A 14,668-nucleotide genomic window follows, 5' to 3' on the forward strand; every position below is an offset into this window, starting at 1 on the left:
TTCATATCTCTCAAATATGCCAAATGAAAATTTTGTTAATTGTCTAAATATTATATTATTCCAGCTATAGCTAAGATTTCTGTAACTTTCAGCTAGTATTTCTAACTAGAAATACTAGAATAGTTTTACCACTGTTAGAATTATTTTTTTTCCTTGAAATAGCTCCTCATGTGCATGTGACTGTGGACAGCTGCCACGTTGTCCCCTGCCTCTTTATCTGGGTAGGGCTGCTGTTGTATTTCTTCAGATATGAATCCTTCCTAACTCTCACTTCTGTTGCTTTTTTCCAAATTTTGGTCAAGTTCTAGTGTGGAATTTTGTGTACAGTTCAAGCCACTAACCCACGTCTGAAATTAAAATAACCCTATCTTCACTCTAATGTAATCCTTAGTCAGTTGTCTTGGTTTGGATAAGTTGAATTTAGGATGCCCTTTCTTCACATAATAGATACCCGCTTGAAATGATATTGAAAATGAAGTGCAGATTTCTCAAGAGCAGTTTACATTGAATTCAGGTTTGTAGGTTCTTCACAGCCTGAGAATGTTCTGCTGCTGTATGTATCTAAAAGTACTTCTGTCTTAGTGTAGCTGATCATTCCAGCTCTGGTCTTGTATGTGAAGAGCCTCTGTGCCTGCATCCCAGGGAGCCTGATCTGAAAGTGCTTTCCAAATACAGGCAACATGAAGTTCATTATGAATTACAACAAAACATAACTAGGGTAGGTGTTTGAATGTCTAGAAATTTTCTGTATCATTCTTTCTTTGATTGTGGAGAAACTGAAGGCTCTCTTGCTTTCAGTATGCCTAGAACAATTGTACCTGTAACTAAGTCTTTAGACTTCATGGCTTCAAATGGTCTGCTGGCAGCTTTGAAAAGGAATTCACCTGAGGACCCTATCCTCTCCAAAGAACAGATTTAAATTTTCTGGCAGAGATTGTAATGGATCTTTGCACACAAATATACTTACTGGCTTGTAGGTTCAGTATCAGAGGTCATGATACAGGAACTACTGGCCCTTGTTTTAAACTGTGGATTTGCAGATAGAAATTAGTTTCTCTCATTAATAGTTTCAGCTGCAAACATAACCTCTAAGTTGGAAATTTGTACTGAATTATCTTCTAACAGTTTCCTTTTGAGAAATTTGGAGCTTTGTGCTACTTCTACCCCTTACCCCTCCCACCTCCCCAATTGCCTCAACTTCTGTAACTTTTCCTAGATATTGAATCTTGCATGCTTAGTGAGTATCTATTTTGAAAGCTTTCATCAAGGCAGCTTCCAGCAACAGATATTTAGAGAGATGAAAGATTCTGCCTTTTAACTTACAATAACAGGAAAATATAAATTGTCCTGTTACTTAAGTTCATAAAATTGGCATAAGGACCAAGAAAGAATTTAAGTCAAATGTCTGCTCTCAAATTCCAAAAAACCCTTGTAGTTTCTCTTCTGTGGCCATATGGTACCACGCTGTGTTTACTTCCGCTGTTCCACAATTGTTGCTCTTCATTGGGATGGTACAACAGGATATGTGGGAGAATTATTAGCAAATTTATTCTTGTAGTCTGCAATAATTTTCTGCAGTTTCCCACCTTCCTTCAGAAACATCTGTTAAATTTTTTTCCTGATGTAATCTTCCAGTGACTCTGAAGGAATGAGTTAGTGGAACTGGAAGAAGTTAAAGTGGAATAATATGTAATAAATAATTCTGAATCCCCCGCCTCCTGAGGCAAAGGAAATCTGAAGTGTGCAGTATGAGAGGACAATGCTTTAAAAAACTGAGCATTTCCTATTACAACCCTGTGCACTGAGTTTTATTACCTATCTAAAGCAGTGCATTTGGCCTGTCAGAGTGCTCTGCCAGAATGAGAATGTATGGGTTTGGCATAGTTGATCTGTCCTGCACAGGTATGGGCTACAAAAATGTTCAGGTAAGGGGAGGGAGTCAATTGGATGAGTGAAAAACAGTGTTTCCTAAAATCTGTTTTTTTTAAAACAGATTTCCATTCCAGCTACATGTATAAACATATGTAAAATCCTGTCACTAGATCATTTTAGTTTTTTTTTTAAATTTGGAGTCAAGCTGAAGCAATGGATTTTGGTTTTGTGTGTAAAATCAAACAATATTTGAGTATTTATTAGTTACTTAACTTACCAGTCATGGTTTTAGAGGGATTCTGCTGTACTAATGGTTATCAAACATCTGTTTTTAACTAAATGGCCTTTCTAATTCTGGCCTTAACAAGAAAAAACTATTTTCTTTCACTGTTTCCTGATATTGGAAACTGAAATATTACATAATGACTGCAATCTTTTATTAGTGTATGGCTGCCTCCAAAGAAAGTGGTTGTTTTAATTAAAACAGCAATGCTGATCTCTGAGCTGGAGGCAGAAAGTTGGCATAGGCTATCTCACTTCAGACAACCACAAGAGAGCTTGTGGTAAGGTCAATAAATGCTTTTGTACAACTTATACTTCAGTGTGGATAAATTCACTGTAGAGAGAGAGGGGAACCTTTAAAGACATCCTGTTCTTCCCCTTATAGAATCATGCATGTTTGAAGGGACCTAGGGACATCATGTCATCCAGCTTCCAGCTCAGAATAGGATCAGCACTGAATTTGAAGCTGGTTTCTTAGAGCTTTGCCCAATTGGGTCTCGCAAGCCTCCAAGGGTTGAGATTTCACAGCCTCTCTAAACAGCCTGCTCAGTTTCTTAGTTCTTTCCAGTCATTTTTTTCCTTGCATCTGCTTGGAAATTCCCTATTTCAATTTGGCCACTGTCCTGTTTTTCTGCTGTGCACTGCAATAAAGAGCTTGGCTCCATCGTCTTAGTAAACCTCTCTTTAAGTACTGGAAGGCTGCTATTAGATGTCCACTAAAGCCTCATTGTCTTTCAGGTTCAACAAGCCTGGTTGACTGTGCTGGTCCTGGTGTGCTCTGACCATCTTACTTGAGCTTATCAATGTCTTTGAGTACTAGGAATGTCCAAAACTGGATGCAGTCTGGATGCAGTATTTCAAATGTGGTCTAACAGGTGCTGAGTAAAGGAGAACAATTGCTGCAATTGAGTCTACTGGCTATGCTGCAGTTGATATAGCCCACTATTCAGTTAGCTTTCATTACTGTCAGGGTGCGCTGCTCACTTGCATCACAGCCTGTTATCCACCAGGACCTCCAAATCATCTTAAGCAGCCAGTCAGTTCCACAGCCTGTACTGATGCAGGGGCGGGTTAATCTGTGCTAGGCACAGCACTCTGCGTTTGTTCTTGCGGAAACTCATAAGATGCTTGTGAGCACATTCCTCTAGACTGTCTAGGTCTCTCTGAAATGCAGCCTTGCTCTTGAGTATATTGATGACCCTGTTTTAGCATGGTCCACAGACTGGTGGTGGTGCATGCCAGGTCAATGATAAAGAGGTTAAACTGGTTCCAGCATAATAGATTCCTGGGGAAATTCTCTTGTATTGGATTTCAGGTGGAGTATGAGTGGCTAACTTTGAGCCCAAAGATCTAGACAGTTTTTCACCCATCTGGTTGTGCACCGATGTAGACTGTAACCTTGGAAACAATGATTCTGTGGGAGACCATTAAGGCCTTGCTAAAGTTGAGGGAGATGATATCTATTGTTCTGTAATTCATAGGTGTAGTAATAAAAGACAAGCAGATTGGTCAAGCGCAATACTATTGGTAAATTTAGTCTGTTCTCAGTCATTCTCATGTGTCTAGAAATAGCTTTCAGGAGATCTTGCTCCATGACTTTTCCCCCCAGCTTGTAGTTCTCCTGATTCTTTCATGTTCTTCTCAAAGATGGGTGCAATGTTTGTCTTTCTCTAGTCATCAGGAATCTCTCCTGACCTCTAAAGCCTTTCAAAGATGACAGAGCAGTCTCGCAATGACATAAGCTACCTCTCTTAGCATCCCATCTGGTCTTCCTGACTTGTATGGGTTGATTTCTCAAGAGATTCTTGATTCCATCCTTTTCTGCTACTGGTAATTCTTCTTCTTCAGCCCATCTAATGACTGTGTTGAGAAGTGCCCAACATCTATCAGAAACCTGTGGTCTTCTGTGTTGCTTTTCCAACAAATGTCAGGGAGGTTAGTTTCCAGTTTAAAAACAAAAAAAAAAAACCCAAAAAACCCCAAAACAAAAAAACCCCCCAAACACAACAAAAAAAACCCCAAACGCCCAACAGCAGCCCTACCTGCCCTCTTCCCCCTGCCCCAAACCCTTCCAAACCACTAGGAACCAAAAAACCACCCCTCCCAAACAAAACACAGCCCCCAAAACAAAACAAAAAAGACCACACAAACACTCAAGGTCTTGGAGACTTTGAGTTGCAAAGAATTATTTGTCCACTTTGTCAGCTTGAGCTGGGTGACATGTTAAAGTTTTATCCTTACTGGCCTCTTCCTTGATCCAGACCTTCCAGCTCTCACCCTCTTGCCCTTTCCCAAGAAGATACCTATATATTATTTTCCACAAAAAGGGCAAGCCTATCCTACTGCCTGTCTTAAAGACTGGGTAGCCATTCCTTGCAGCACTGCAGCTGTGTGACCTGTCCCACCATGTCAGCTATTCTAAAGGTGTTGCAGTTCTGTGTCTGCAAGCAGGCTCCAGCTCCTGTTTGTTTCCTTGGCCACATGCCTTTATGTACAGCTGCTTGAGGGGGACCTCTTGATTTCCCCCCTCCTCGATGCCCCTTGGCTTTGACTAGTGTGCAGCTCCCACCAGCGTGACCCACCCTGCCCCTGAGGAGAGGCAGCGGTGTTCCCTGCCTGCCTTAAGCATGGGCTATGGTGGCCTTTAAGCCCCCCTGCTCCAAGCCCAACTTGGGTGAAGGCATCTGATGTGCGATGGGTACTCCCGCCGCTGGGGCTGTGGAGTCACCATGTGTACTGCGTGGGACCGTACTCCTAGCAGCGCTCCAGCTCACTGGCTCTGTGGCAGTGTGTGTCTCCGGGTGGCTGACCGGGGGCCTGAGTCAGCCTTGCAGCAGGCAGCTGTGGGCCCCTTTTCTTCATGAACCAGTCTATCGATCTACAAGTTGGGAAACAGCTAGCAGAAGTAAATGGAAGCACCTAAAAGCAGCAAATCTGCACAGGAAAAAGCGCCACTAAAAGTTACTGAAAACCTAAGAAAAACCTTAACTCAACAGAAAATCTTGCTTGAATAAATAACTTGCAATGAAAATGCCACATCGCCCCCCACCCAAAACCTGCTGTCAGAACTGCCCCTACCTCCAACAACTCCTTATGAGAATATACCAAAAATATCTCCTGCCAAAGCCTGTCTTAGCTGCTGCTGTTTGCTGTCCTCCTTGCACACTGGCTCAGCTGGTGTCCCTGTAGCATGGCGTGCCCAATGTTGTCTAATGGACAGTCCATCCTCCCCTCTCCCTGCCCCTTGGTCTAGCGCAGGTGGCTGGCACTGGAGGACTGTGAAGATGGCCGTGTCAGTAGGCAGTTAGTGATTGGAGCGTGGGTCTGCGCAGAGCCCCTGCCCGGGAATCCTCTGACCAGGGTGCCTCTGTACTTTGAGTCGTAGTATAGAGGTATCACCGATGGCCTTTGTATAGGTGAGGTACGTCAGCCTGAATGATAGTGTCTTGTCAAACATCAGGGCTTGATTGGGCTGCAAACAGCATGTTGCTTCTATGGTAAACTGTACTTGGGCCCAGACAGGGGCGGTAAGCTCAGGTTTGCCTGTCCCACGTTCCCCTGCATTTCCCTTCTGGGGTTAGCGTGAGTGGGAAAGTTTTGGCCTTGGCTGCACCTATCAGTACAGTTGTGCTGCATGGGTAGTGTCTTCCTTGCAGTGAGGCTCTGTAGGGCTGGTGCTTGGTGAAAGGATAATGCTTCAAATACAAATTATCTTCTAGCCTAAACAGCCTTTTTGTTTGTTTGTTTTGTTGTTTGTTTGTTAAATATTCATAAAGAGACTCAGATCCATCTCCATTTGGTTAGTATGATCTCCTTAAGGAAGGTGAAGTGTGTTTATGGTAATTTTTATCACTGAACAAATGCAACTGCACAGATTTGTAAGATGCAAACAAGGTCAGAATACCTGACTGAGATAGTCATTCCTGTTACACATAATTTAAAAAGATTTACAGATGTATGGATTAGATAATTAGGCACCTGACTTTTTTTTAACAAGTATTGCAGTTTAGATTTCTAATTAGCACATACTTCAATGAAGGAAAAATAGTCAATTGTGCATAAAACTGTCTGATAGAGTGTTTACAAAAGGAAACAAAGCCTTTGATATAGGAATTAAAATAGCTCTAAAGCTGTTTCAGTAAGCACAAATACTGTGTATGGCTGTTTGTTACCGCACTTTGGTTTTCTGGACAGATCAGGTAGTGTACAGAATCACAAATTTTTATGTCAATTTTTCTTTTTATTAAGTAATACAATATATTGAAGTTAAATATGAATTTAGGGAAGATTGTATATTGAAAGTAATCTCTCAAAATTATAGCATATATTATTCCACAGTCTCAAAAGAAGGTGAAGAAATACCTTTAAACACACGCATCTCTATACTGTGGATTTGCCTATCTCATGGTTCTCTTGTCTGGGTTTTGTTTGAACTAGATTCAAGAGATGGAAAGCACGGGAACTTCAACTCAGTTGTGCCGTAGTTCTTACTAGGGGCACAAATATCAGGGCTGCTGCATTTCAGTAGTCAGTCTCACAGAAATTTACCCCAAACTTTCCATATGTATCAACATAAATGGGACTACTAAGCCTGTAGAAAAATTCTGTGGAGCCGTTGGGTTCCTGCATTATGGTACATTTCACCCTGAGGAAGTTGTACATGAAGTTGTACATTGTCCATAGTTATGCCCCATAAGAGTAATCTTTCTGCCATGAAAAATAAAGACAATAAATATAGTATCTTGCAATCTTTATTTGTTTGAGTAATTATATGTGTAAAAGAGAAAATAGAGGGAGGTATATGGAATGCACAGTATAACAATTATATTCTAATGCAGGGAAAACTAGTAGTACAGCTGATGTGCTCTGTAAAGTGAAGCATTGCATCTTCAGGTTGTGTGTTCAGCGATTGAATTTACAAGGTCTGCAATGTTATATCTGCAGTTCTTTCATCTAATTAATGTGCAACTAACCTCTGTTATTATTGAGCATTAAGAGGGCTGTGTACCTTAAATAATGGTGAGCTTCACCTTTACTTCTGTATAACAAGTACTTTATAATTAATGGTTTTTAAAATTTGATTACTTTATTACTTTTGCAGAAGAAAATGCCAACGAAGAAAATTCATACAAATAATTGTTGGAAATGGCCAGACTTTTTAAACACTCTGAAATTCTCTGTGCTTTGAGAATATAATTTTTTTTGTCTTTTGTAAGAAAAGAAAGAAAAAAAGGGACGCTCATTAAAGAATCAAATGCAAATGGTAAAACTTGGTATTTGGACGTATGTGTTGATTGATGAAAACTGCCAGATGACTGGAATGAATAAGTGTTCCTTCTCCTTGTGTACTTCAGAACTTGACTTAAGTTTTTAAATACAGATTATTCTTTTTGTTTTCATTATTTAAGGGAAGGATTTAGGTTTTCATCTCAAGAAGCTGCTTCAAGTTTTGGTGATGATCGCTTACTGATAGAAAAGTTCATTGATAACCCTCGTCACATAGAAATCCAGGTTTGTATTATTATTTATTATTTAGCTAATAAGACTTGAACTCGTAAACTAATCAGAGTTCAGAAACGTTTCAAACACTCTGCTAAAAAAGACCTAGTCTTGTGTTTTCCTGTGTCTTGGGCCATTGCTCAAACTACATGGCTATCATGCACAATACAGCCTTCCTGTTTTTATTCTCTAGCCTTTCTTTAGCAGGAAGACAATGAACCATGCTCCATTCGTTTGGGGGGGGGGGGAAGATTGTAGGCATCTGTCCTGGCGGCTGGAGCTTCATCTCTGGATCCTGATTGAAGTGCTTGTGCGCAGCAGAGGATGTAGGAGTTCAAGCACTGCTGTGCTTAACATTTTTCTTGCAACCTTTAGGTGGTTTTGTCAGTCTTTTGGATTCTGTTCTGAAGTATCTAATGCTCCCTGGGAACTCGGGAGGATTTGTGTCCCATTTTGGGCAGTTTGTGGCTCAAACTCAGGTGTATTCTCTGTAACTTCTGGATTGTGACCACTTATATAATTTATTGGATGTAGTGTAAAGCTAGATGTGCTAATGCAAAACAAGACTTGTTTGTTTTGGACAGACTCTTTAAAAAAATTATGATTTTAAAATTTGTGATGTATTTGATCTTATGTAGGCAACTAAACTGTGTTTGTCAATAGCCTTGAAATAATCTTTCCTGACAAGAAATCCATATGGAGTATGTTGGTTTCCTCAATAGAAATTTCATTTACTTTTGTCCAAAATATAAACTCTTTCTAAGTTCTGGCATGTTTTATTTTACAGTGAGAGCCTGAAGTATTTTGACAGTAGCTCAATAACTGAATGAACCAACAACAATAAATTTGATAGTGTGGAACGATTTGTAAGAGAGAAATATTTAACATTTTTTACTTCGCCAGATATGTGCCCACTCAAACTTGATACTTCCCATGTTTTTGCTTATTTTACACTTCCGTATAAAACTTGTCTGTGCACAGGCTGACTTATTGCATATGTGACATGAAGAAACAGTCTGTAAAAATGAAATTTGAACCCCAACCTATTGTCTTCTGAAGGATCGTGGGAAGGTGTATAGTGAACACTTAGTTTCAGCATTAATCTTAGGTTACAAAAGAGGTCACATTGCTAGAGCTTCTTCCTGTATTCTCTTGCTATGGCTAATAATTTTTGGCAACCTATGTTGTTGTTTCTTTCTTTTTTGTATGCAAATCAGTACAGCTTAAAGATCTATTTGTTCCAGTACTTGCAGATTTGGGAGCTTCAGCAGCTTCCTATGGACTCTTTAGTGACTAAAGTTAGATAGGAATGATTCCACCATACTTTCATGAGTTGAGGGCAGATTTTACGTTGTTTTGATTCCTTTAGGTTTAAAAAAAGGTTACCTCAAAAAAATTAGGCAGTACTATATTTAAGAACAGTGGAATAACTTCACCTAGATTAAACAAAATAACTTTGCCATTAATAATTTTTAGTTTTATTTATAATAAGTGTACAATGAATGTCATTTTCCTTACACAAACACTTTGATGGTACCTTTTAACAATATCATAGCATATCATTTTAACTTAATGTTCTAATCAGCTTTAGGACGTTGACCTTGGTTCATTTTCAAACTGCTAAATATACAAACAATTTGAGACCAGATGCCAAATATTTATTAATTTAGCAGTAACTTTTAAATAGAACTTTTTTTAACATTCTCATATAGCTCCAAAGCATTGGTACTTAAAATTGTTAAATAAGGGGTTTCCTGTGTCTAGCTATAAAACAATCACTTTGTAAAACATGAGAAAAGACTAAAACAATTAACAGGAAAATAGAGTCCAAATAGACTTTATGCTTGAACTGATTTGAAGTCTTGTTCTCCTGAAATATCTGATATAAAGGACCTGAGTTTAAAGTAAGAGTACATGGAATGTCTAACTATTACTTAGCTAAATAGTAATCCTACAACTGGAAACAGAATTTAGCTGAATCACGTAGGACAGGTTGCGATACATTATATTTAATTGTTTTGGCATATAGATGTACATAGCATATGCTAATGTCATAGTCATGTAATCCCACAAACCAGGACATTTTCTTCTAGGAATATTTGGATATATAGAAAAAAAGCTGTAGCTGTGACATGCATTTTTAGTGAAATGTGTACTGGAATCTCATCCCAGAGATGATGATTTCAACATTCTGTAAATGTCTTCTGAAATATAATTGTTTTATGAAGTAAGTATCTTTAGTTTCTGATAATGAAAACAGTGGACCCAAAATGAAAGTAAAAGCCTAATGCTAGATGTTGTTTGGCTTATTGTATTTGTAATTACATTTTCATAGTAAATGGTCATGAATGTCTCTTTTTGAGCCATATTAACTGATAATAGAAAAACATTTATTTTAACATCCAGGTTGCAGAAATTAAGGAGGATGCAAGAAATGTCCTGAAGTGAAAGAAAATATTTACTAGTTGGCTCGAAAAATATTTTTTTATCCCCTTCAGGAAAATACAGAAAGGGAGAAGAGAAGCACAGGAACTCATTTTTACTGAAATATTCCAGGACTTTTTTGTTGATTTGTTTTGGTGAGGCTGAATTCTATGGAAAGTTCTAGGCTTTCTAACAATGAAACAGAAGTGCTCACAAGGAATCATTCCACTTACAGGACAGCGATTTTCCATCTGAGTACCATGCTATGCTCTAGAGGTACTGTTTTAATATTAACAAAAGAAAAAAAAAAACAAACCTTTTGTCCTCCAAAATGAGTTTCTGTAGAGCTCCATGGTGTTTAGTTCTGGATTGGATGAGTTGGGACTTGGGTAGGTAGGAAGTTGCTTTAGATGCTGCTGGGGTGTTGTGTGTTTGTTGTTGTTGTTGGTTTTTTTTTTTTTTTTTTTCCCCCCCCTCTGTTGCAGTATCTAGCAGTTGGCTGGAGTACCGTAGTGCTGCTGCTGCTAAACCTGCCCCTGGCAGGGAAGAGGGTTCTGGGACAAGCTGTAGTTTAGGAACTCCCAAAGTCATCGATATTGTAGAACTCTTTGGAGGGGATTTTTTTTTCCCTTAGACAGCTCCATAAATTTATGATAGTGCAGTAGAATTTCTGAGGAAAAGATAAGTCTGGTCCTACCGAGTGCAGAGCACTCTGGGTCTGATGGTGCACAGTGCATGTGAGTTGTCTTCATGAGATCAGTGCCTCGTTTTCAGTCACATCTACCCAAATTATTCACGCCTCAGCAAACATTGGTGTCATAGATGCAGGAATTCATCTTGCATAGTGCCATACTCGGTCTGTGGTGCTAAAAGGAATAATAAATAATACAGATTCGTTGTCACAAATGTGAGTAGATATGGTTGAGTTCACGCAGTTTGAGGAAGATTGTCTCCTTTTTTCATCTTGTCTGTTTTCAGTGTAGAATGCACTATTAAAGAACAAAGCATGAATATTGGCACAGGTTCCTGCAGATCAGAGCAGGAAGATAGAAAAAAATGGATTAGAGGGAAAATTTTATAAGGAGGAAAGGGAGCAGATGTGCTCTGCAATGAAAGAAATTTTTCCAAGAATAAGTGTAGAGAATAACATCATAAGAGTGGAAGAAGCCTACTTGAATCATCAAATCCAGTATTGCGCTATTGGAAATGGCTGCAACCATACAATCAATTTCAGAAAGGGATAGAGTTCATTCTCTTACTTTTCCTTCCAGTTTGAAGTTGCAGAAACAACTGAGAGTCCTGTTATGCCAAACTTTTTTTTTTTTTCTAACGTGTAATTTAGGTAGTTGGATCTAGATGCTTGACTGTACGTTTAACTCTTCCATGAACTGAAGCTGCAGCCAAGATCTGTCGTTGACACCTGATTTTTGAGAAATTCCTTGAAACTACAGCTTTAATTTCCATTGAAAGTGTTGAGGAAGTAGCAAATTTTATTCTTGTTACTAAAAGATTACAAAGTTTCTGAAGAAATAAAGATTAATAAAATTGTTGAATTAAAGATTAATAAAAGATTGCAAAGTTTCTTTTCTTCATTAAAGACAAGGTGCTGTGGTTTGCCCACTGAGAAGGCTCCGTTAGGCATCGTTTCTGAAAACTTGTGTGTGTCATTCAGGAGCAAAATTTGGCATCCTTTTTAGATTTCTCTCCTTCGTTGACACAAGATGTTGTTTAAAAATATGCTTCTGAGTAATTTTATTATGCAATACAATTTTAAATGCTTGAAAATGTAGTTTTAATCTTATTTCAGTCTTCTTATTTCTGATTTCTGAACTTTTGGGAGCTTCTGACAAATTTTGAAGTGTTTTTTTGTCATATATAGACTCTATATAGAGGCTTTAAAATAATCCTGTTCAGAATTTGAAGGAGCATTCAATTAGTATTTCATATACAATTCATTTTCTACACTAGCATTTTCCCCCAGCCTTTATTTCTAGATTGGACACAATTTATTTTTAAATTAAACTATCTGGATGCCATGTAATAGTATAATGTCAAAAGGCCATATGCATACATCTGTTTGTTAATAGCAGTGTGTTATTGTTTCAGGTTTTGGCAGATAAACATGGTAATGCCTTGTGGTTGAATGAAAGAGAGTGCTCCATTCAAAGGAGAAACCAAAAAGTTGTGGAGGAAGCACCGAGGTATGTATACTAGACTTTTTAAGCAGCTTCTTAGTTAGTGAAAGCACTTTTGGAAAGCTGCCGATTTTATTTATTGTACAAATGCAAGCAAATGTTATTCTATTAAAAAAACCACAAAGAAAATAAAGAAATGTTTAAGTTTTATAGTCATTTGACTGTAGTGCAATTTTGATGTTGTACTTGATCTTCGTTCATGATGTTTTTCTTTAAGAAGAAAGCAGGTGTTGTGTTCTGTTAGTTTTTTTCATAATCTTGTATAAAATGCATATGGATCTTACCAATCAAATATGCGTGCTGTATGAGATGGCTTTCTTAATATATCTGAGATATTTTTCCTTTTCTTTACCATTTAACTTTTGGATTTAAGAGTAAAATAAAATATGGAATAAGTATTTATTTTACCACAGATACAGACATTTGGCTATCTCATAATAATTGTGAGAGGGCCAGATAATACTGTTTATTTCTATTTGAAATGGAACATGAAGTACTAAATACTCTGTGCCACTTTTAGTACCATTCATGGTAGTGAACTATAGATGTAGGTGTCCAGTAACTCAGAAATACTAAAGGGTCTTAATCCTAGTTATTTCAAATGGAGTTGAAATAGATTGCTGCTGTGCAAGGGATGCTCTTGCTGTGTTTTCTGTTGCATGGCATTCATCAGAGAATGTGTGTAGAAAAAAGGGCAGAAGGAAGTTCTGATTTCAGAAAACCAGACATTAGTATATCACTACCCGTGGGAATTCCCAGTGTAATGTGTTCATCAGCTGGGATGGCTTTGCCATTATTTTATAGCACACAACTATGTAATGCAACAGTTTATGATGTGAGGAAAAGCACATCATTCGAATGTGGGACTGGCACTGTTCATGACCTAGATTTTAAATTAAAAAGCAAAGTTTAAATCTAAGGATACAAACCCAGTAATAAATGCTTAAATAGCTGTGGTTGCTTCCTGGTAGTGCTTGTGGATTTCTTGGAAGCCTTATGGTTAAAGATCTTACTACGTTTTTGTTTGTGAAGTGTGAAGGCTTCAGGTCCCAGTATAATGTGCATGTACATATACGTATACCTAAGCACTTGAGAGAGGAGAGTCTTTTGCCTCAGGAGTATGTGTAAGGTGCTGCCTGCCACTACTGCCTGCTCATTCTCCATGCCTGTAGTCAGTTAAAGGGAGTGATATCTCTTTCTCTCACCAGCCAACTGTGATCAGAGTGTTTTCTTTCATCAGAAATACCAACCTTTTAACTTTCTTGGGCTTCTCTGTTGGAGTTGCCAGTAAGTTTTTTCTCATTCCATCCTATAACTTTACAAAAGACTGTGGGCAAGTCAATAGCTTCCAAAGTTTGGTGTGAGAACTCTTCTTCCTTCTTGTCATTGAATGTTTTAGACTCTACCAGACTTTTACTGACAGCTTTGGAAGCCTTATCTGCCTTACAGCTACTTGCAGTTGGCTGCAGAATCCATTTATTTACAAAGGGTTACAAGACTGTTGCAGATAAGCAGGGCACTAACTTCTGTGAGACACCATAGAGACCCTAAAGCCTGAAGAATGCTGTTTCAGTCTCATTGATTAATGACTCCTGGAAACACATTTTCTTGTATGGCTGGGTGGAGGAAATATGAAGCCCTCAGTAGTCCTTTTTTTTTCCTCCTATTTTAAATGGTAGCTGTCATTAAGAGCTCTGAGATAGGTTGAAGCTTTTCTTTTTTTCTTTCATGAAGCCCAGGAGATAGGGATGCTACGGGCTAAAATGTTTGTCTTCTGTACAATTTAGGACTTTTGACTCTGGCTTCTTCTCAAGCCTTTTGACTAACTTAGGAAAACATCATCATAGGAAAGAAGTATCTAGTTTAAGGGATTGTTGAGGGCCTTTTGACTTCGAGAATAATCTCTATGATTTTCTTAAAGCTAAGTCTGCAGCTGTTGAACTTATCCTTATAGGATCATTTCATGTTTGAATGTCCAGTTTTCCCATGGAAATTCAGTCTCTTGTGGGGGGGGGGGGGGGGAATCTCTTTTGAGGAGAGGAAGCTCTTTAGTTCACACCCTGATGAGGTTACAGTATTCAAGGTAGCCCTGGTGTTCATGGTGGTCAACCCCTCAGTTTCAAATAGGAGATCAACAAACTTTGCTTATACCCTTTTAACATAGTCAGTTATCCTATTTTGTCTGTTCTGGGAAGCACCGACAAGAAGGCACATCTGATCATTGCCAGTTTTTCAGTTAGTGCTGGGCAAAGTTAGTGCTACACGAAACTTCCAGCGATTTACAGTAGTTTTCTTTGCTTCTAGCCTCACATCTTTTTGGAAGATGTTGTTGGCTTCTCATTTCACCACAGAGGCTGAAATTTAAACAGATGAGTAACATTTAATAGTCTGTTGTT

General features: G+C 38.5%; 1 protein-coding gene across 1 annotated transcript in view; it reads left to right on the plus strand.

The window, feature by feature from the left end:
• PCCA (propionyl-CoA carboxylase subunit alpha) overlaps window positions 1-14,668 on the plus strand; it is a 301,012-nt gene that overhangs the window by 103,587 nt on the left and 182,757 nt on the right. The window contains exons 10-11 of the mRNA XM_082337650.1: window positions 7,563-7,665; window positions 12,184-12,278. Coding sequence (XP_082193776.1) covers window positions 7,563-7,665; window positions 12,184-12,278 — 198 coding nt within the window. The remainder of the gene's footprint in view (window positions 1-7,562; window positions 7,666-12,183; window positions 12,279-14,668) is intronic.

Source organism: Platalea leucorodia, assembly GCF_965183815.1.
Source record: "Platalea leucorodia genome assembly, chromosome: 2".
Taxonomy (NCBI): Eukaryota; Metazoa; Chordata; class Aves; order Pelecaniformes; family Threskiornithidae; genus Platalea; species Platalea leucorodia.